At 47.0% G+C, this 20,648-nt stretch overlaps 1 protein-coding gene across 1 annotated transcript; it reads right to left on the bottom strand.

Moving 5' to 3' along the window:
• Positions 1–2,402: 2,402 nt before the first annotated feature.
• LOC107211943 (solute carrier family 2, facilitated glucose transporter member 3) lies at positions 2,403–13,425 on the bottom strand. The gene is made up of 10 exons (XM_015644559.3): positions 13,290–13,425; positions 10,318–10,413; positions 8,827–8,987; positions 8,307–8,547; positions 7,971–8,133; positions 7,145–7,332; positions 6,651–6,755; positions 6,133–6,234; positions 5,691–5,894; positions 2,403–5,186 (listed from the first exon to the last, which is right to left on the bottom strand). The coding sequence occupies exons 1-10, from the start codon at positions 13,302–13,304 to the stop codon at positions 4,998–5,000; spliced, it is 1,464 nt and encodes a 487-aa protein (XP_015500045.1). The 5' UTR covers positions 13,305–13,425; the 3' UTR covers positions 2,403–4,997.
• Between the last annotated feature and the right edge of the window lie 7,223 nt (positions 13,426–20,648).

Raw genomic sequence — 20,648 nt, forward strand, 5'->3', positions numbered from 1 at the left:
AGAGACACTTCTTGTAAACACTGTGTAATTTAGTGAGGTATAGCGTAGAAACAAGATTTATCACAGCATGTGAATTGTTTTAAAAGTTACAGCCTACCTCCACCAGAAATGGAATACTTTCAAGTAACACCAATTAAGTTGTCATTGCGATATATATTTTAGGAGACAAAACCATTTCTTTCCTTGTCTAAGACAGACTAAGTACTGCCTTTTCCCAGCAGTCTCTTGTCTGGTAACTCACATTGTAAAAACAGAGCCAGGCTAAGTGACAGACCAGACCTCAGGTTTTCCAGCAAGCATCTCACATGTCTTCAGAGTCCTTCTGAAAGTGAAGAAAATGTTAGAATTGTGTCCTTTGTCTGATCTGCAGGAAGTCTGAAAAAAAACTGGAGAGACATAAATTTTCTGCACAACAAAATGTTCATTAGATTTAAGTCCTGCTGGCAGGGCCTTTCTCATTATGTGTATAGTGGAAGAAAAGGTTGTGGTGAGTCACCTCCTGGTGCTGCTCCATCGTGGCCCATCACAACAACATTGGCAGTGTGTCCACACCTGCTTTCCTCTCCAATGGAAGCAGTGATGGCACAGTATCCCACCAAACTAGCAAGTACTCCTTGGAGTAGCCCTCAATGTAGGGGTTAGTAACTTTGTTAGGAGTTAAGTGCAGTCTCCTGCCTGTGCTCTCACCCACATACCTTTCCAAAGGAGAAGCTACCCCGTATCTCCACAGCTACTGAGGTGTCTAGAATGTGTCCTCTTTTCAGAACATAAAATCAAATAAAAAGATTTTTGCACTGGACATGCAGCAAGGAAATCTACCTCTAATAAAATGTTGTTTGCTGGAGTTTTTTTTTCCCACAGTTCTTCTCACAGAAATAAACTGCTGTTCTTGGCTGGCATGCAAAGACATTCATCAGAAATAACATGAGCAGAAAGCAACAAATGTTGGCAGTGGCGCTGTGACACTCTATCATGCTCCAGCCTGTAAAAAAGGCAAAAACCTTTGGTGTGCCAGGTGGCACTTGGGACCCTTGGAGTTTTTCTCCTGTCGACGCAGTAGTTTCATTCTAGAACTCTCCAGTGATTCCTTTCTGTCAGGTACTGTGGTGGCCACAAGAACTGCCTACATGCTCCCTTGGATGTGATGAACACTTTCAGCTGAAAACAGCCCATCCTCAAACCATTTAATTGCATTCAAACTAGATAATTGCAAACAGATTCCCTTCTTAAAGCTTCCTTATGATCTTCAGAAGTAACCACATCTAAACCAAAGCCTTGTTCCCTAATCTGAAGTTTATCATGAAAGCTGCACAAAAGGTTAATTTAGGGGACAGTGAATCACATGCTTTGGCCTCAAATGATTTTATTCTCTGCTTCCACTTTTGACAAAGAAAACTGAAATGTTAAGAGTTAAGTTTGAGCTGGATATGCTTATGAGTTTGGATGGCTGGGCTTTATTTTTATAGTTGAGCTAGAATTGAAAAACAATCCAAGACAGATTAGCCCAGGGCACTTCCCAGCTCCAAGGCTAGTTGCATACCAAGCTTAGCAAAACACAGGATTGAGCTAGGAACTCGCAGCAGCCAGCAACAGCAGTTTTCAGAAAGTCTTCATGGGATTGCTGATCTGCTGAGCTTTTTCAGACTTTACATTGTTCCCTACTCTTTCCTTGGTTTAGGCTTCCAGCAGCCTGTGGACTCTGGAGCTGTATTAGAGCAGGAATAAGGCTAAGGTACTCTGGGGTCTGCCTTTTCCTTCCCCTTTCACTTCATTCCATCCTCTGCCACTGAAGGATATTTTGTTCACATATTTTTAGGAGCAGCCCAGAGATCTGAGAGTGGTCCAAGGAATGCTGCAGTCCCTGAGCTATGGGATCAGCTGCTGGGCCAGTGGGGTTCTTTCTCCATCCCCCTGCTCCTGTCCAATATCCACTATGAGTGTGCATGGGCAGGATCTCACAGGAGGACATGAAGGTCACATCCCAAACAGAGGGTATAAAGCATCAGCTAGAGGGGAAATGGGTCCTTCTCCTTCCTGGCAGAGAAGGTGAAGAATGCACTGGGAACACAGCAGGGGTAAAAGTCTCAGGTTCTTTAGCACTGGGCAGGATTCATAACCTCCAGCCACTTCTCTCCCTTCCTGTTACACTGGGAAAGTATTTGCACTCAAAGAGGATTTGGGCAAACAAGAACCAGCAAAGCACATCTTTTCATTTAAAAATTGCTACATAATAATAGTAAGGGAATTATAGGTGGTTTGCATATAGGCTGTGAGAAATGACCACTTCCAGTAAGATAAAACAGCAAATCCAGAGTGATTAGCTACCCAAAAAGGTTGCAGGTTAGAAGGTGGTGACATTTCAGGGTGCAGTCCCTTATAAAAGAATAAGAAAACCTACAGGATAAAGGTAAAATCCAAATCAGATATTTATTTCATATTTTTTTTATTTCAAAACCAGGAAACAACCACATTAATAAGCATATAAAATCCATCTGAAATATTCACAATGCCATTACAGAAAAAGAAAAATAACAAAGATACCATGTGAGAAAGGTCTACACATCTCGGTCCAAGCCAACACACATCTGATGCAACATATGGAAGCTCTTATGCACAGCTGTGGTGGGAATTTCCTAACACAGATACCCACATAGAAATATCATGTTTGGATGTGCTGGAGGGTCAAAGGAAGGGCACAGAAATCTATGTAACTGAGCCAAAATATCAAAATTGGGAGAGAAGTCATATATAATGCTTCCAAGAATAAATATCTGGCATGTAAGCCTGATAAAAAGCTAGGGAAAACTGGATGTAATATGATTACATTGTGCTAAGCTGGGGCATTTTAAATTAATTCACAGGAAGCATTTAACAGTAGCAAATTTAACTGATCTTTGCAACTGTTTCTCATTGGGGAAGGTAAAAATGTCATCACTAGTCACTGAAGATGTCAGACAGACCCCCCAGAATATACATCAACGGGAATTTCTCTAACCTGCTCTGAAGCATTATGTTGGCAAGAAAGCTTGGGCTATCCATGCTACCAAAGTCTTGCTGTCATTCCAACCTTTCTAAGCCTTTCTTCCTTGTGCCACCTTGGAAGCTGTGGGCCTACCTCTCTTCTAGGATATCCAGTAATGAATTCCAGCAGGTCGACCTGACTTTGACCATGTCCAAAAACTGCAGCTCAATCTCAGAAGAGCAGGAGGTTAAACTGGACCTACCTCTGTGCAACCTTTAGATATTTTGTGCAGGTCTGGACAGGCACAGGTCTGGAGCCTGTCACAGAATGCTGCAGTGAAGTAAAGCTGCCTCTCCTTGGCTGCAAGTGTACCCTACGTGCTACTTTTTTCCTGCCTGACCTGAGCTGTGCTAGCTCGGCAGCAGGAGTGGGGGACAAACAAACTCAGTGGCCCAGAGGAATGACGAGCAAGAAGACTGACATTTACTGATGAACAATTACTGCCTGCCACATCCCTTTGAACAGAGGCACTGTTACAGAGCTGTACACATCTACAAAGCACACTGGTGAGCACCACAACATCATGCAGACCTTCCAGAGAGAGGATATATGGGGCAAAAAAAAAACATCTGGCCTTCAACCAAGCAGGGGACTGAGCACTACAGACCTTTTGCACTGCTAAACTAGCAAATTCCAGTAGCTCTGGTGTCTAGTCCTGCATCTGTACCTAGATGAACTTACATGTACCACAACTGACCATGCCTGTGTCCAGAAGGGTCATGCTACATGCCTCTGTAATTTTTATAGGAACAACTGCTACGAAAATACAGCTTTGAAAAATAATTTTTATCCTCGCACTCCTTTAAGTGACAATCTGCAAATTTCAGAATTTATGACGTACTAGACTAGAACAGAGAAGCCAAAAAGAAATAAAATTAAGAGAAAGCAGGAAAAATTACCTTCTGGTTTGCAATCACCACCCTCAATCATGCACAGAATGCTTACAGCCATGTCTGAAAATATAATCCAACAACAGCCATTGTAAGATGCAATATCGCACTCTCATCAACACTTAAGAACAATTATTTAAAACAGCCACCAAAAATCCCTAATAACGGAGATTTTAGTGCAGAAACAAACCTCTTCCCACAAGTTCACAACTCATTGAATTTCTTTCCAGAGGGCACAAATAACTTCAAGGTGATGTGCATAATTGGCTCTGCTGTACATACCACTTAAAATGCTCAATCTCCTTTTTAGTACCACATTTCTCCTTTACAGTCTTATTGCACCTCAAGTCTACAGCATCTTGTTAGAATAGCTATTTCTCTTAAACTTCTCCAATTTCTTTATCTGTACATTTTTGTACACCATTAAAAAAATAAATATTTACAAAGTGACATACAAATAAATAAACTGAAGTAAAAGTATGCTTTCAGTCTGTCTATACAAAAAAATAAAAGCAGGAAAAAATATGCATGTGACTTGGTCCCCTTTTTCCTGAGGCTAAAAAAAGTGCACACTGGATAGGAAAAAGCAAGATTGCTTTTTGGTAAGCTTGCTAAATTCCAGTGTTACACCATACACACGCACACAGAGTAGACTCAAAGGGCTGGGGACTTGTTTAGCAGGTCACTTCAACTCACTACAAAAATAGTAATTAGGTTCAAATACATAATGGTCACTGTGTGCATAAGTATGTTAACCCCAAACCGCAATTTTACGTGAGAAAAGTAAAAATATTGCCAGCTCTTCTCTGTTCTCCTGATGTTTGTGGCAGGGAAGATGAGATTATTTTTGCAAGTGCCAGGTGCTTTCCAGAATGGCAGATCACCCATATCAGATTTGCTTAATGCTGGCAAGCCTGGCAGAATGGGTGAGCATGTGGGTGAAAAGAAGAAAATAGCAGCAATTGAGGAGGGGAAAAACGTCCCAGTTCTCATGGTTTTCTTTGCTCATTCCTTTAATGACTCTTTAAGCATGAACGAGTTAAAGAATGGGTGTGTCACGGATCTTAGGCAGCTGCTTTGCCAGCTTATTTGCTGTTCAGCTCCACCATGGGGGTCTTCTGGGGTGATGAGGCAGCGTTTCCTCTTCCTTCAAAGCCCCTGGAGATGTCTTCAAAAGTCCTGCCCTTGGTCTCTGGCACTTTGAAGAAGGTGAAGACAAAAAAGATGACCAGGAAAACAAGGAATATGAGGAAGACATAGGAGCCACATAGTTTCTGCAGGGAGGACAAACACAAAAGGTTTTATTTTCAAATTGCATATATGGTCATTTGTGTTCACAGATGAAAATTCCAACACCTTTCTCCAAAAGTGCCCTTAGGTACATTTTCTCATCACACCATTTTTAAAATTGCAATCATGTTCCTATGGTCTCCTAAAGGTCTTTAATCTTCCTGAGGGTGACCAAAATTGATGCTTTTAAAGCAAAAGCCCTGATGTGCTAAGATGGCCCTTCCAAATAGCTGTAAGCTGCAACCAGTTAAGACAGCAGAATATAAGGGGAGCAACAGCCTCCAGTAACAATCATAACACTGACTCAGAGACCTCTGGAAGACTCACCAGCCCTCTTCTCAAAGCAAGGACAATTTCCAGGAGGGGTTGGGTTATTAAAGATCACATAGTCACATGTCAAAGTCTTCAAAGATGCAGGTTCTACCACCTTTCTGGACATTGTTCCACTGCTGCAGTGCCCTCACAGTGCTTAATAGACCAGGACTTACCTCTGCATAGGGGAAGAGCATTCCCACCAAGAAATTAGAGGTCCAATTGGAACAACCAGCCACTGCCATGGCTGCAGGTCGTGGGCCCTGGCTGAAGAGCTCTGCCACAATGAACCAAGGGATAGGGCCAGGGCCAATCTCAAAGAGAGCCACAAAGCCAAAAGTGGCAACAATGCTGATGTATCTGATCCAGTCCACAATGTCCTGCAGAGGAACAAAATGGGATCAGCACAATGCCATCTCCAGTGTCACAACTTTCTCAGCTGCACTGTGACTGCTGTAGAAGTTCCCAGAGTTATAAAATTGCTCTCTCCACTGCACACTGGGCTGTAGCCCCAGCCCTACCCATCTATAGGGCAGCACTGCAGAGCAAAGCAGATGTATTTTCTTTTCTTATAGGTTCCTGCTGGGGTCAGCCTGGGCAAGAACACTGATCACTCACCTTTAGAGCTAAAGCTACAGTCATAATAGCAGCACACACAGCCATGCCAGCCAAACCAATTAAATGGAGAGTCCGGCGCCCTGCACGCTCCACCAGGAACAGCTGGAAAGGAGAAGGCAGAAGGAAAAAAAAAGTCCATTACTCTGGCAGCAAAAGCAGGACAGACTTCCTTGCTCAGTATCTCCTGCACCTCTTATCTGCTTGTACACCTCAGAGACCATGGTGATCACAGGACAGGTCACCAGGCTGCTCCATTATCAGCACAAGTTCTTCCACTCTGTTTCTTGCTACTGCTTTCTCTCATCACTCTTTTCCTCACATACACTCCTTCTCCACCTTCTCTTTCATCTGGGGTAACACCACCACCTCTTTCTGCCCATCTCTCCTCCCACCATGCCTTTGATGCACTCTCCTACAGTCAGTGCACAGCCCAGTGCTTTGCCACTGCCTGGCTACTTGTCTGTAGTTCCATCTGCCAGGGATGGGCCCAGGCAGACACACAGCCCCGTTCCACTCACCGACACCACAGTGAAGACTGTGTTTACCACACCGGCTCCAATGGTGGCATAGATAGGCTGTGTGATACCAGCTCTTTCAAAAATCCCTGTAGAATAATAGAATACCTGGGAAGAGAAAAGAAAGTTGGTCACAAGTCACAATTCCATGTTGGAGAACAGGTCCCTCACCCTCTGCCTAACAGCCTGCTCAGCTATCAGGGAGTTCCCAAGCAGCACTCCACACCATAGAACAGCATGCTTCCAGTCAATGTTCATTCCCTTGGTGTACAGCTGCAGTGTCTTGCCAGGGAAAGCATGTGGGGAAAGTGAAAACCATAATATCCACTTTCCATCACAGCATCTTCACCAGGTGACAAAACAGTGACTTCCAGCCAAGGCACAAAGATGTGTGAATCTTTGGATTTGGGACTCAGAGCTCTTTCCACACCAGCAGCAAGTGCAACTCTAGCCAGAGGTAAGAGAGGCCCAGAAGATAGGGCAGGAAAATAACTCACAGCATTGATTCCTGAGAGCTGCTGGGAGAGTTGCAGCATGATGGCAATGATAATGGCTTGACGGTAGTTTGGAGAGCGGAAGAGCTCTGGCACAGTTGCCTTCTTTTCTTGGGACATTTTAGCACTTTCTTCTTTCATCTCCTGGATGTCTTGAGACACATCTCGATCTCCACGGAGCTTCTGGAGAACTGGAGGGAGGAATCCAAAGATGTCAGGTATGAGACACACACTGGGGGGACAGGAGGTGTGTGTGTCCCATCCTGCTATTGCGGGGAGGGCACGGGAGGAGGACTGAACACCTCCAGCTGGTGTTGAGGCCTGCTGCATGGGAAAGACCAAGCCTCTGCTGGCAGCCTTGTTATTCTTTTCAACCCAGAGGTCAGGGTGCTGTGATCAGCACAGAAACCAGGCCACAGAAACCTGCTCACGTTGACTGACCGCCAGGCTTATGTTTGATCCTGAAATTCTGTTCACACTCGTGCCAGAGCCAACCCCAGCCCTCCAAGCTCCCTGTTAAATGCCAGCCTATTTCCTGCTTTTCAGGAGGAGATGACAGTAGTAGCAGCTGGTCCTGCTAAATCCCACCAGGCTAGGTGCCACTCCTCACATCTTCACCCCACCTGGCGCCTCTGTTGGGATGCCAGGTTTCTCATGCTTCCTGGCACTGGGGCAACCTAAGGGATGGGAAGGTAGGCCAGGCCTGATGCCCTCCGGGAGTCACACCCTAATCCACCACAGACTCCAGAATCAGTCCTGGCCTCCCACTCCAGTTCAGTGCAGGCTGGGAGCCAGGACACTGCCCTGCCCCTTTGAGATGAGTTCTTACCTGCTTGGGCTTTCTCCTCCTCCATCTTGTTGATCAATAGGAAACGGGGGCTCTCAGGGCAGAACAACAGACCTATGCACTGCACGATTGCTGGGAGGACCGTGAACCCCAAAAGCATGGGCCAAAGTCCTTCAGTGCCCATGATTGCCTCCAGTCCAAAGATCTACACCGAGAATAGAAGAGAAATAAGAGCAACTTCAAACACTTCAGTTCCTCACCCCCACCCCAGTATGACAGGATCCACACACTGCACCTGATGGCAAGTAAAACCCCCCTCGCCCTTCCCCAGCCCTCCTTCCCCCACCCCAGGGCAGGATCAGGTTGTACCAGGCCTACCTGAGCCACCAGGATGCCCACAACAATGCCCAGCTGGTTGAGGGTGCCGAAGGCTCCACGGACGCTGGTGGGTGAGACCTCACTGATGTACATGGGCACAAAGCCGGTGCAGAGGCCACAGAAGGTACCAATGACGAAGCGGCCGATAATCAACATCTCCACTGCCTTTGCTGCCTTAGAGAAGGCCATGAGAAGGCCACCAGTAAAGGCCAAGACATTCACCAACAGCATAGAGTTCCTCCTGCCAGGGTAAAAATGTCAAGACTGAGCTTAAACTGGCAATACAGCCCAAAAATCATCAGGAGAGGGGTAAAGGTAAACCTGCCCATGATTTCTCATCTCAGGGGTGGGAAGAGAATGGAATAATTCCCATTCAGCTTCTGCCTTGGCCTGCTTTTTGCAGCCCACACATTCTTGCTTCCCCCCCAGACATCTCTTCCCACCTCTTCCCTCTTCATCCCATCACTCCTTTGTAAAGGGAAAAGTTCTCCAACAGCTGGCATCCCTCTTCCCAACGTACCTGCCAAATCTGTTTACAAACAGACTGACTGAGAAGGAGCCAATCATGCCTCCTACTGAGAAGATGGCCACAGAAAGTGACCATAGAGAGGTGAGCAGTTCTTGGGAGACAGCACTCCCACTCCTTTCTGACAGGGTTTTGTTGAAAAACTTCCGAATGATCTGCAAGAGGAATCGGGGAGCGAGAGTTACAATCCAGAGGAAGGCATTTTACACTGGGGAGAGGTGAGACTACTGTCTTCCTTCTGCTTCCTGCTGCCATGAAAACAGAGAGAGACACAAAAAAGCCACAAGTTCCACAAGGGGAAGATGAGGGCACAGAAGGAGGATCTTTCACTGAAAAGTGGCAGTATGATGAAGGAGGGTACCCCACTGAGTGCAGGGGCAGGCAGGGTACCCAGAGGACAGCAGTATTTATTAAGGAAAACAGGCTTATCTTCTGAATATTTCAGATGATGTGAGTCACTGGTGGTTGTTGGGAGGAGGCGGGAGACAGTTGGGAATGAAAGGGAACAAGAAAACATGACCAGTGAGTGGATGGGAACATTTCTGGCAATATCAAAACACTGACAGCAGGGATAGGATTTCTGGTATAGAAATAGCTGGAGACACACAAAGCTTCACTGAAATAAGCCTGAAAAAAATGCTTTTTTTTTATATGATGCTGTCCCAGGGGGATGTGACAGGGCCTCAGTGCTGATTTCCCAGGCATCCTCTTAGCTAGTGAGGGATATTCTGGCATGGGCTGGGGGGGGACAGAGTGTCTGCCCCCAGCAGATGGCAGCAGGACATTAGCTAGGGAGGACTGACCCCATCCCCCATCCCGTTGAGAACATCTCTTCCCGGAGACAGGGTGGATGTGGTTGGTATTCGTGACTCAGTTCTTGACAGAGGAACCATCTTAAAGTTACATGAAAACCACATCTCTCATTTTCTTCACCTCTTGTTTCTTAGGCTACAGTCATGGAATGATTTGGTCAAATATCCAAGTCACAACCCTTTTACAAGCACTGAATCTATACTTAACACAAGGAATGAATAAACAAGTAAAATAAACTTGAAATAAACTAAATTAGGGCAGCTGTAATTCCTACCAACCCTTAACTGTTTTCTGCACACTGCCCTCTACATTCCTTCTGCCATGGTTGGTTTATTCTGACTCAAAACTGAAGCAGCTCACATTCCTCCACACACCACATATGGCAGATGGAGCAGTCCTGCCCTTCCTGTACTCCTAATTAAGAGAATTAACCTCTGTTGGCCTCAATAAACAGAAATTGAGGAAAGAACTCTCAGGCACAGTTTCCTCCACAAAAGTTTGTCCTTCCTGTTCAATGTTGTATTTGAAAGGGGGTTTTAAATGCCTCTAATGTTTCACAAACCAAAACCAAATGATTGGCTGCTTAGCAGGCAGTCCCTCTCATTTCTACTCCATTGTTTTCCCAGTCATCCCCTCACTCATCCCACCTCCCCTGCTCATTCTTCCTCTCACCTTCTCAGGTGCATTAATTACACCAGTGTTGTACCCAAACTGGAGAGATCCGATAGCAGCAATGCAAACAGCATAGATAAGAGGTGCTGTGATTTTCTGTGGGAAGAGAGGGAACAAATATTTAGTTAATTTGGCTTTCTACACAACCCGAGTTTCTCTTCAGCATAAGCAGCAGCTGCAGCTCAAAGGTGCCATGTGCAAGTGCTCTGAGGGCAGGGAATGGGCTTTTATCCAGCAAGTGTGAGAACCAGTAGCATCCCTTGGATCTCCCTCCCTGGAAAGGGAGATGCAACTGTACAGCAGGAAAAGTTCTGTGGCTACAAGTAGGAGGGCTTGTCAGGGCCTCCCCTTTATTATCTCCTGACCTTCAGCAACCATTCTCAGCTCATTAGTAATGAATACACTGGCTGCATTAGTGGCTGTTATTTTGAGTTGATCTGCTTTACAGAGGCTTCTGCTGATCTCTGGCATGTCATGAAAGAAGGGTCTAACTCTTCCCTGAGCCAGCTGACAAGTTCCCATAAATCGAGTCTCAAATCTGCCCACGAGCTACACTGGCACTCACGCATAACAGTTACAACACACACTCTCTTCAGCAACAGGCTTGTTTTTCCCAGGCTAGAGCTTCCCAACCCTGCCCCAGGGCACTGGCACAGCAGCCTGCCTCAAGAGGTGGCAGCAGTTGCTACCAAGCTTCCCGTCTATTTTTCTTTAAGTTGTGGCAATAGTTGGTATTTTAAATGAAGCACACTCCCTGAAGTTTCAGTATACCTGAATCTCCATTAAACTAAAATAAAAACTACTGAGCCCTCAGAGCCATAGGGAAAGCTTGAAGGTCCAACCTCAGAAGTCCCACAGATTGAGAAATTTAAGTGTCAGCGAAAAGCATCTGACATTTTATTCATTTTTAAAGCTTGTGGCATTTAAGCCAGCTCCGAGTGAGGGAGGTGTGGGGGAGCAGGTGACTCAGGACTTGGCACTTAGGCAGCCACTGCCTGAGTTGGCACAATTTGGAAAGATTGTGTTCCTCCTCGTCTCAGGAGGTTTGGAAGCTTTTCCAAAAATATTAACAGTTCCTTTTCCAAGACTTTCTAATTATTGTACTTAAGCCTGGCAGAGTAAACTACTTGGTAGGGCCTACTGTCACAGCTCTTCCAGTCTCTCACTTTCTAGCCCAGCTCTAGGAGTAGTGGCTCTCAAAACTGCCCAAAGTTTTTGACAATAACCTTCTGTCAGTGCTTTCAAGCCAAACACATATGTGCTTCTGGCCTGCACAACCCTCAGACACAACCAGTTTGGCCTCAATAAACAGAAATTGAGGAAAGAACTCTCAGGCACAGTTTCCTCCACCTACATCATGCAAATGTCCTCCTGCCCAGGTCAGTGGTGGAAACAAAGTGGACAGAGGGAAGATGAGCACGGAGGTAGCGTTCACACCTGAACATACCCCTAGGCAGTCCAGGCATTTTCCCTGGCACCTTGTGACCGTTCTCCTCATTTTTATCTCAAGGAAATTTGGCACAGAACCACAAGGACACAGGTCTTTCAAAGCATGTGGATGCCTGCAGAAATGCATTACAATATCTAAGCAGTTTTAGGACTCCAGGCTAGGTCATCTCTAGCCAGCAGGTATTGCAAAGGTGCAGACAAACCCCAGCTCTCCACATGGTTCACACAAGAGCACCTTTCCCCCCGGACTTTGCTTTGTCATGGCTTGTAGGGACCCACAGCTGGCCTTTTCCTTTTGGGTGCTATGGGGACCACAAAGTCCCTGCTTTGTGGGCACCCCTCACTTATATGGTACATAAGTAATCTGCAGTTGTTCTATGCTCCTTCATGCTTCCTTCTTCTGGCTGTTTCCTGCTATTCATCTCTTACCCAGCCTCCCACCACCTAAACATCACATGGCGTGACCCATCCCCTCCAGTGAGCCAGACTGTGATCTAATGTATGGATCATTTGTTAATGCTGCAAGTGCCTCGCTTCCCAAAAGGCAAACAGGGAGCTCAGAAATAGCACAGCTACACCCACTCTCTATCTAAAGGCTCAAGGCTGAGGTCTGTACACCAGCATGGAATTCAAACCACCACCCCTCCCTCCGACCACAGGAGTCGGCAGCATTCATTTCCCAGGAGATGCTCCTCACCGGCTCCCCTCCTTCACTGCCTCGAACCCCAGAACTCTACAACTTGTTGTGCCCGGCAGGAGCGGCGTCTCCGCGCTTCTCTGAACGACCTTGACCAGACGCTCTCCTTTCCCCTGCCTCATCCTCTCACGCTGCCCTTATCTCCCATCAATATGGCGATGAGAGCCCCGGCCTTCTCCCGTTCTGGCTGTTCCCGTGCAATTCCCCGGCATCCCACACCAGGTTCGGGTGGGTATTTGCTGTCTCCCTAAGTACGTTCAACCACACGCAGTCATGAGCTCACTCCGCTGCCGCACACCTCACTCGCAGCTGCAGACGGGCAGATACCCACAAATGTCCCCTGCTCTGCATATGAGAAGGAAAGGAAGGACATGCTCTGCATGCTCTGCCGCCTTCTTGAAATGTAAAAGTGATTCTGTAAGTCACACTACCGCCACCCAAAAAAACGCCTTTCACGTCAATCCCCCGCTTAGCATCCTAAACCCTGGGACAAACCAAGTGCGGCGCCGCTAGCGAAACAAACCTCGTGATCAATATCCTACAACGCGGGCAGCATCATGTGCATCATCAGGCCACGCGCACCAACCCAAAATCAATCTCGCGACCTGCCACAACCTCTCCCGAACTGCGCGGTCCCCCCCACCCACGCACCGGCGAGAGGCGAGCAGCGGCCCTGCCGCCACCACCGCACCCATCCCCACCGCGACCCGCGGGCGAACGCCGGTCGCGACCGCATCCCTCCCCCGAAGCGCCCGGGGGCACCCGAGCGGCGGCCGCGGCGGGGCTGGGGAGGAAGGCGACGAGGAGCCGGCGATCGCCTCCCTACCTTCTTGGTGTCCATCGTTGGAGGCGCCCGGAGCACGACTGGCAGCGAACGGCCGCCCGTCCGCACCTAACGGAACCCGCGAGAGGCGGCGGCTCCGCGCCCGCCCACGCCCGAGAGTGCCGCGAGCCCGCCCCGCGCACGCCTCCGCCCGCGCCCGCCCGCCCATTTATGGGCTCAGCCATGGGAGGGGAGACGGAGGGCAGAGGCTGCGGAGGGGCGGGGCTGGGATGCTGCCGAGCGCCAAAACACAGCAATCAGCCGGCTTCCCCCGGAGCTCACGCCCTTCCGTGACGGGGATCTGCGTGCGGGGCCGCCGGGCGGTGATGGAGCGGCGCGGGCGGAGAGGCGGCTCCGCTCTCCGCTCCGCGGGGACCGCACAAGGAGCCGCCACAGCTCGGGTGCCAGGCGCGAAGCGCTGGCTAATGGCACACTCGGTGCTTGGGGCGGGTTGCGCCGGCAGCGGCTGCGTGGCGTAAAGCGACGTCTTCATTTATTATTTGTTGTATATAAAAATAAATGTCATTATTATTCGGCCTGTAAGCAAGGCGAGCAGTGACGGTGCAAAGGCAGCCACACAACACGGGCAGTGGCCTGAAGTCGAGTGCTCTGCTCTGCGGGTGCTTGCACATCTGTGGATGAAGTACGGTTCTGGGTAGCTGCGTTTCGGGGATTTTTTTGTTTGTCTGGTTGCCAAAAATGTATTTTTCATACGATGCTAGACTCTAAGGGGCAAAGCTGAAGCTGGATCTAGTCCCAGACTTCTTCCTTGCAAGGGCATGTAATGACAGGACATGGTGGAATGGCTTCAAAATGACAAGAGGGCAGGTTAGATTAGATAATAGGAGGAAACTCTTTACTGTGAGGGTGATAGGGCACTGGCAGAGATTGTCCAGAGAAATTTGGGATCCCCCATTCCTGGAATTGCATAAGGCCAGGTTGGATATGGCTTTGAGAAAAAAGTCAAAACTGTCACAGCCCGAGGCGGGGAGATTGAAGCAAAATTATTTTTAAGGTCCTCTCCAACTCAAACCATTTGATGAGTCTATAATTTAATCAAATGCTGCTGTGCTTCACATTTACTGTCCATCCTTGAGGCCAAACAATTGCCAAACTCTTCCAGGAGAATAATGAAGAGCTGTGCTTTGAATCAAGCAACAATGCTGTCAAACAGTAAAAGTCTTCACTGAATTAAGAATCTGTCAAGGACTTTGACTTCAGAAAACAGCAGCAGCTGAGGGCTGGGGGCAAGGACAGTGGGAAAATAAGCTGACTTACCCTGTTTTTTATTTTCAGGAAAAATACCTTGAGACCAGACACCACTTTGCTGTCAAATTGTGGGGAACTGGAAGAATCACATTTTAAATTAGATTCTGCTGTTTATCTGTGTTGTCACCTGGCCACACATAACTGGAAATTAACAGGTCAAAGCTTTCCTTCACTCACTCCCAGAAATACTTGTTTATTTTATGGCATTTATGAGGGCGAGTGATAAATACCCTCATGGGGTGTTCATGTGTTTTATTTATTTGATAAATATCTTATGGCTATTCTATGTGTTGTTAAAATATTATTGCCAGCAGAAAGGGTGGAAGGGCACGGGATGCCTGCACAGTCCTCCTTCTTCGGCTGTGTGACAAAAGGGCCTCTTCACCCGCAGAGAAGCACAGAGAGACAATGACAGAAGGATGGCCCCAGCTAACACTCTGCCTCAGCTACCCTCCGGCCCCTCATGAGATCCATCAGCACATCAAAGGGTCCATTTTCATACACCCGGAGGAAAACAGGGACACAAAGCCAGGTGACAACCCGGATTAAGGACACCCTGCCTGGGCCAGCAGCTCAGGAGAGCCATCAGCCCAGATGTGAAATTCATCACAAAGGCAAAGCTGGAGCACCTTTCAAACTGTGAAAGAGCGAGGTGCTGTGTACAGGGCCACCGACACCTTACAGGATGCACGGGAAAAGCATTTTGGGATTGCACGAGACTTACTATGGGATGTTTAGGGTAGGAAACAAAGAGGGGAAAGGGAGAGATATGGGGAAAGAAGGGACAACTGCATGAAAAATCTTGGCTGACCAGCAAAAGCATCCAGCCTTATCCTGCACTTGATTAGCACAGTTTGCCCTATCTCGTTATGAAATCCTATTTTTAGCTCTGAGGTGCTCTCTGTAGGGGTGAGTACCACTGGTGTCTGTTTGTCTCTAAGGGTGAGGCCATGCCAGGCTGGCTCCTGGGGGGAGCAGGATTGTCCTGGCCATCCACCACACACCTCCATGTGTGTGTGTACTAGCAACAGGAGCTGGGCTGCAGCCTTGTGCCAGCACCAGAGAGACCTGTCTCTGTGGTCAGACTGTCTGAGCCCAGCTCCTTGGAAGGATCATATCATATTTATACATATATATCTTATCCTATTTTCACGTTTATTCCCCGCTGCTGGAGCTCCGTCCTGCTCCTCCTGTGAGGTCAGTGGTGCTGTTTGTGTAACTGCACCGTGGGTCTGTGGAGCTCTCTGAGACAGCCCTGCACCCCTGTGCCTGTGCAGGGTTTGTGTGTGGGTTTATGCACGTGCCTACAGGGGATACAGGGTCATTCCTGCTGCTGGGAGCAAGCAGCTGGGTCAGCCTCACCTCTGTCCAGCCTAGTTCCCAAACACTTCGAATAATTCTGGCTCACATTTTTCTTTTTCCTAGCTTATTTTCCATTTGTTTGCAAGCACAGCAACTCCATGTTGAGTCTGATCATCCTGCTGTCCCAAACTCTGGCATTAGCTCTGGAAATATTAATTTACTTGTTAGTGTGAGAAGTTGCCATATTTGTGGAGGCTTTAAGCATATTCACATTTCAGAGACAATCTTTGGACTGCAGTCTTCTGAAATGTCCTCATTCGTTGTTTATTCTTAGCCCACATAAGTCTGTTGCAAATGCTGAGCAATCCAAACTTCAAGATTAGATTAAATACATACATAGCTACTGGTCCAATTTAGAAGCAATAAAAGTTTAGCTGAAAATTAAATCTCTAACACATAATGCAGAACATCATGGGTAGCACGTCTTCATTTAACAGAGCTGGAGAAGTAAACAATAAGAATGACTGTTTCTTTCTCAAGCTCAAAATGCATCACTGAAGCCCGAATTTCCCTAGAGAATGTGCGGGAAAATACCCATTTCAGTGAGTTTCACCCCTGTGTGCCGATGCTCAAATATTTAGATTTGACGTTTGCTTCACAGCCTGCTCCTCCTAAATACCAGTTTTGTTTCTGTCCCAGGACACACACCTACCTCCCACATCACGGCTAATTCTTCTGAAGATCTGCTGGTGGGGGAAGTACCTTAACACCTCTTTAACAGAGCTATCTGATACTGCACCAAAACTATTCATCTGGTCTTTTTGTGAATATAATATTTGTATACTATGCAAAGTGCAGTAGCTGTGCTAGGATGGAGGAGCCAGACCTGAGGTTGCTTGGGGAAGGGCCAGGCAGAACCGGTCCCAGGTAGAATATGGTGCTGGCTGCCCCACATTAAACACCGGTATCCTAACCACTATGAGCTATGGGGATTGGGAAAGGCTCTTCTTTTGCTTAACAAGCTTTTTCCTTTTTAGCTTTGACAACACTTGCATGTCTAAACTAGTGCATGCCAACTAGCATTTCACTTCCAGGGAGCTTACATTTTCTGAGGAAAGCTGGTTTAATCAGAGAATCCCTATCTAACATTAAGCAAGAGCTCCAACAATGGGCAAGCCTGTTCTTATTTTAATTTTTCTCAGGGACTGGAGCTGGCATGTGTCCCCACAGAAGCACCTTGCTGTGGCTTTTTGAGAGCATTAGTGGAGGTCCAGCAGGTACAGTTCTCTGGCAAACACATTCCATATAAACAAGGCCTTGGCTCAAAGCACAAATGAGGAGAAGGTGCCAAAAAGTAGGTACTAAAAAAAAAACAACCTAACGTTTTTGGTTTTGTAGATGCCTCTACAACCTAATGGGAGCACAGACTGATCAACAGGGATTGATCAAGCACAGGATCATCACATTGCTGTCCAAACTCCTGGCAAACTGTATTTCACCAACTTTATTGAATCTGCCCCAAGCTGCAGTTCAGTGGTGCTGCCCCACGTGATGAAGCTCTTTCCAGTCCCTCTTTCGCCTCCAAATCTGGGGAATCCTATCTCTTGTTTCTTCTTATTTTGCCTGGAGAACAAATTCTTCAGAGATAAGAGGAGCAGGGACAAGGAGGATTATTATGCAGTGTTTGCCTTGAGAGCTGATTTTGTGCTTTTCTGTTTGTTGTGTTTATAACAAAAGGGCATTCAGAACAAAGGAGAGAGAATGAGAGCCAGCATGGGCCAGATGCTTCCCCCTCAAGCCATGAGTAACTTTTATTGTTGAGAGGAGGTTAGGAGGAGGGGGAGGAAGAAAAGGAGGAAAGATAAAAGAGAGAAACAAGATGATGGGTGGGATGTAGGTTGGCCTGTAAACAACAGGAGGTTAAGCGAGTGAGAAAAGAACCAATGGAGAGACAGAAGGCAAAACCAAAAAGACATAATGAGGTGAAGAAAGAAAATACTAAAGCAGCTTAGAAGGGCAAGGCAGAGGGATAGAAGAGATAAGGAAGGAAAAGGCAGCAGCAAAATATCAGAGGAAAAAGGATAACTTGTAAATAGTCAGAAAAGATGAACAGACAGAGAGGTAGAGGAGGAAGCTGCAAAATCACCCATCTGAAGAAGCACAGATGTAGCACTGGAGAGACCACGGCAGTAAATCAAAGCCACCTTTAAATTCTGCCCTCAGCCACGGTGCAGTGTAGGGTGAAGCTACTGTCTGAAAACTTCAGTCATTAAGCTGGCTGGTTAATCTGAAGTAAACTGAAGTTTTAATACTTTCACTATTGCTTTCAAAAGGAGAAGTATCCATTGTAAAAAAAAAAAAAAAAAAAAAAAAAAGGTCAGCGGAAACCAATATTTAATGCATTAACAATGATTCCCAAAGAGGAACTAACCTTATTAAAAGAATGAATAGTTCTGCAGAAACCCAGTGCTGGAGAGGAAGCCAGCATCCCCTTGCAAATTCTATCCTGGTGCTATGTGAAAAACGTGACAACTCTCTGAGCGTCCTCTAAGGTTTCCTAGTCCCATTTCCTCTAACACTTCAAGCCTAGCCTAGTCCTTTTCTTTTGTTGTGACTGGAAAAAGACTCCTGGCCAGCATCTAAGCTACAAGCCTGCTTTTTTTCCTGTTTGATGTTGCCTCGTGAAACCAGGCTTTCCAGCAAAGAGAGGAGCTATATATCTGTACATTTGCCTTTTCTTGCACTATTTACTTATCTGATTTTATTCTAACACTGCTTTGTATCTCAGAATAGCAATAATTAAGTATATGCATGTGACTCACAAAGAATATTATAAATATAGTTGTTGGTTTTTTTTTTTTACCACAAGCAATTGTCTTATGATCTCTCTGTTTTTGACTCCTTTCCTCTGGAACATACAGGTGAACTACAACTGAAACTGTCCCAAAGCCCATGTCCCAGCCAAGACCTGGGATGCTGCAGCATCTGGGATGGTGGAGACAGCAGCAGAGCTGTGATGTGAGCTCCAGGATGAGCTATCAGGAGGCTGCAGGGCTGCAAGAGCAAGAGGCTTTGGCCAAAATGTACGTGGTATGGGTTTTTTCTGTATCAGCTACTGCATTAAACTGTTTTTCTCCACCCTGATCAAGAAGCTAAATTTGAAGGGTAATGTAAGAAACCAACCTGGCTAAAGAAGCTCACTTAAAGTCCATTAGCATAAGCAGAGAAAAAAAAAAAAATGTACCAAGATGTGAAATTACAAAGGGAATTCCCTAGCAAAGTACTATAGGAAGATAAACCCAGTTCAGGAGAGTGGTTGGACTTGAGGTCAGTTCATGAGGAGGTCTGGAGAGGAACAGAAGGTATGGGATAGAGGGAATTAGGGTTGCCACTCATCAGAGCCCCCTTCCTTTCTTTCCCCAAGGGCTGAGCAGTACATGCATAAGGACTGGGTTGTTTGTGCTAAGTCTTCACAAAACCAATCTTTACTTCATATTGGTCAAGAAATTACTATATTCAGCTGGTAAAATGTTATTTGTTAAGGAGGGTGGGAAACTTTTTTTTTTTTTTTTTTCTGGAAGACCTAAGAAACTCTCTTTTGGTACGTGCAGGGCACAGTGCCAGCCTGAGGGAAGGATGATGAGAAGTTTGATGAATGCAGCTCAACAATGTGCTCTAGCTGCTTAACCAGCTGCAGTGTTTCGGTCACACAGATACCGATCACAAAGCATAGGCTTCCTCACATTTTATGCCCAGCCTGGTCAATCCAGCACCAGTGGAATGGGTGCTGGGGAATGCTGCCTGCTGGCCCGCGGAGCCAGTCTGGGCCTGCACCCATGGCACGGAGTGCAGGTGTTTCATCAGGGTGAGCTGCCTTATCTCACGTCCCCATTTAGGCATATTTCTCACACCCCAGCATTAGTGAGAGAAAACTGCACACAGGGCCAGCACACAGACACAGTGTGCAGAGCTGAACCCACCCACTAGACCTACACACGCCCCAGCAAACACACACACTAGCACACGGATCTTGACACAGCAGCTCCGACATAAGAACACAGACACACCGGGCATGAGCAGAGCTGCGGATTCACAAACACCACTTCTGGAGGCATTTCTCACCATGTTCTGCTCCCAGGTACCTGACCCGAATCACACTACATTTTCCAGCAACAGAGGGAAGGATTGTAGCCTCGGGCGGAGGGGAACAGAGACTGTGAAAATGGCTAAAATCACAAGTAATTACAGCAGCAGGATTCCCAGGAAAAGAACAAAGCCCCTGGCTAACCCTTCTCTACTCCCCTCACTACTGTAATCTGAAATTAGCTGTAAACACTCAGCGGGACCTGAGCCTCCCCCTATCCCTATGCGGGCTAACAATGGCTAAACCAGACTAGCGCCGGGGTTTATCATTCCTCTCCCAGCAGGAGATGCTCTGAGCTGCCCCGGGGCAGTGCTTCTCTCTCCCCACAAGCACAGCACCCCTTGCTTGCTGCTCAGTCACCACAAGCACAGGGAGCAGCCCATGCAGGTCAAAAAACGGAGCTATGGGAAATGTGTTCCAAAACCCTGCACACCGCTCCTGTGCTGAGATCCAGGCAGACCAGATGAGCTAAAATGAGATTAAACCCGTCTTCAGGGAGAGCTGCTTTATGCAGCCAGTCCTGCTCTCTGTTGCCATCAGGGTCAACCACCTGAAAGGGATTCCAGCATGCAGCTTCATCATCCCATCCCATCCCATCCCATCCCATCCCATCCCATCCCATCCCATCCCATCCCATCCCATCCCAT

Source organism: Parus major, chromosome 1, assembly GCF_001522545.3.
Source record: "Parus major isolate Abel chromosome 1, Parus_major1.1, whole genome shotgun sequence".
In the NCBI taxonomy this organism is placed as follows: domain Eukaryota; kingdom Metazoa; phylum Chordata; class Aves; order Passeriformes; family Paridae; genus Parus; species Parus major.

Bases quoted from the DNA above. Each gene is read 5' to 3' on its own strand.
- LOC107211943 (XM_015644559.3), bottom strand. The intron at 8,548-8,826 runs GTACGTTGGGAA...TTACCCTGGCAG, and splicing joins TTTGTAAACAGATTTGGCAG to GAGGAACTCTATGCTGTTGG. The intron at 5,187-5,690 runs GTAAGTCCTGGT...TCCTCCCTGCAG, and splicing joins TGCTCTTCCCCTATGCAGAG to AAACTATGTGGCTCCTATGT.